Source organism: Eucyclogobius newberryi, unplaced genomic scaffold (genome assembly GCF_026437365.1).
Source record: "Eucyclogobius newberryi isolate DKJ021-1_F unplaced genomic scaffold, fEucNew1.0.hap1 SCAF_18, whole genome shotgun sequence".
In the NCBI taxonomy this organism is placed as follows: Eukaryota; Metazoa; Chordata; class Actinopteri; order Gobiiformes; family Gobiidae; genus Eucyclogobius; species Eucyclogobius newberryi.
Window position 1 is genome coordinate 12,652,492 of NW_027315812.1, and position 1,670 is coordinate 12,654,161.

At 46.9% G+C, this 1,670-nt stretch overlaps 1 protein-coding gene across 1 annotated transcript; it reads left to right on the plus strand.

Moving 5' to 3' along the window:
- Positions 1-644: 644 nt before the first annotated feature.
- LOC140364958 (serine/threonine-protein kinase pim-1-like) lies at positions 645-1,378 on the plus strand. Its single transcript, XM_072451332.1, has one exon. It carries the CDS (start codon positions 677-679, stop codon positions 1,376-1,378), a length of 702 nt encoding a protein of 233 aa, XP_072307433.1. The 5' UTR covers positions 645-676.
- The last annotated feature ends 292 nt before the right edge of the window (positions 1,379-1,670 follow it).

Genomic DNA, 1,670 nt, shown 5'->3' on the forward strand with positions numbered 1-1,670 from the left:
CAGGTCCGAGCCCCCCAGTGAAAAAAGCCAGGCCTGTGCAGGCTAACAAGGCTCAGCAGCTCATGACCCAGCTGGCCCCTGCTGGAGGTCTGGATGCCTTTAATGCCAAATACGAGCAGGGCCGGGAGCTGGAGAGCGGAGACTTTGCTTCAGTCTACAGCGGCGTGCGCAAGTCTGACGGTCTAATGGTAAGGATGAATCCATAAAGTTAGAATCAAGTTTTTAAAACACACTGTATATTACATATACTGCATTGACGAGTATTATTCAAGAAATTCAACTTCTGTGCTGAGCTTCTGTGCTGTTTTTTAGTCTAGAGATAATCGCCAGACTCGTTCTGAGCATTTCTGCCTGCATTTTGGTGCAAGCTAGCTTTGTTTATTTCCCATTTGTAACACTACTACTCGATTCCTCAATAACATGGTATACGCCTGACCGAGAAAGACTCATGTGTGCTTTTAGTAGACATTATCTTTAGCTCTAAAACATGTCATGATCGTGTTTAAAGGACAATAACACTAAAAATAATGCGGAATATGTGTTATTTAAGTTCAGAGGTAAATGCTTTATCCACCCTGTCTCTGTATTATTTATTCATATCTGCTCAAGATAATAATAAAAACTAAGACATTTATGATTTTATTTGCAGGTTGACATCAAGCATGCCCCTAAGAAAATGGTGGACTTCTACCCTCTGGCCAGAAAAGCAGAGGTGCTCCATGTCCCTATGGAGGTCTACCTCATGTTCAGAGCTGCTGGTGGTCCTGACATACTGGGCCAAAGCGCCGCCGTCTCGCTCCTCGACTGGTTTGAGTTGGACACAGAGATCATTATTGTGATGGAGAGACCCAGCCCTTCCATGGACCTCGTGACCTACAGCACCCTCCACTATCCTCTTCCTGAAGACACTGTCAGGGACATCATGAGACAGCTGGTCCTGGCGGTGATCGACCTCCACAATAAGAGGGTTTTCCACAGGGATTTGAAGAGCAACAACGTCCTGATCCAAGAGACTGAGGACGGCATTCGAGTTCGGATCATCAGCTTTGGATGTGGGTGTATTGTAAGCACCATTCCTTACACTTCTTTCACGGGCTGTCTAAGCTGCGCCCCACCAGAGCTGTTCCTGGAAAGGAAATACATGGACAGTCCTACTTCTGTGTGGCAGATCGGGGGAGTGGCATACGAACTGTTCAACGAAGACAGCAAGTTTTTTAACACCTATGAGTGGTTCATTGATGCGTTGGGCATGAAAACAAGTATAACGGCGTCTGAAGAGGGAAAACATTTCATCCAGGTGTGTCTAGAGGAGAGTCCCTCAAAAAGAATTAGCCTGGAGGAGTTGGAGAGACACCCGTGGTTTTTCACCACAACTTAAAGGCGTAAAGGCGTAATGCACTCCCCCCGTGCGGACGCACAAAAAAGCCTCGTTGCTACACGTGCCTTGGTTTATTAGCGCGACGGATCGCATCGCTTCTCTCGTCTCCCGTAGATCTCCGTCTCTTCAGAGCCAGCTCAAACTGTCTTTCTCTGTCTTCATTTTGTCCTGTACACTGAGGGAACTATATTATGAAAGATCCATTCGCTTAGACACATGGAAACATGCTGCTCTCCTGGGGACGAGCCAGAGCGAGGCTGCAGGTGAGCAGTAGGTGCGTTCTATGATTGAT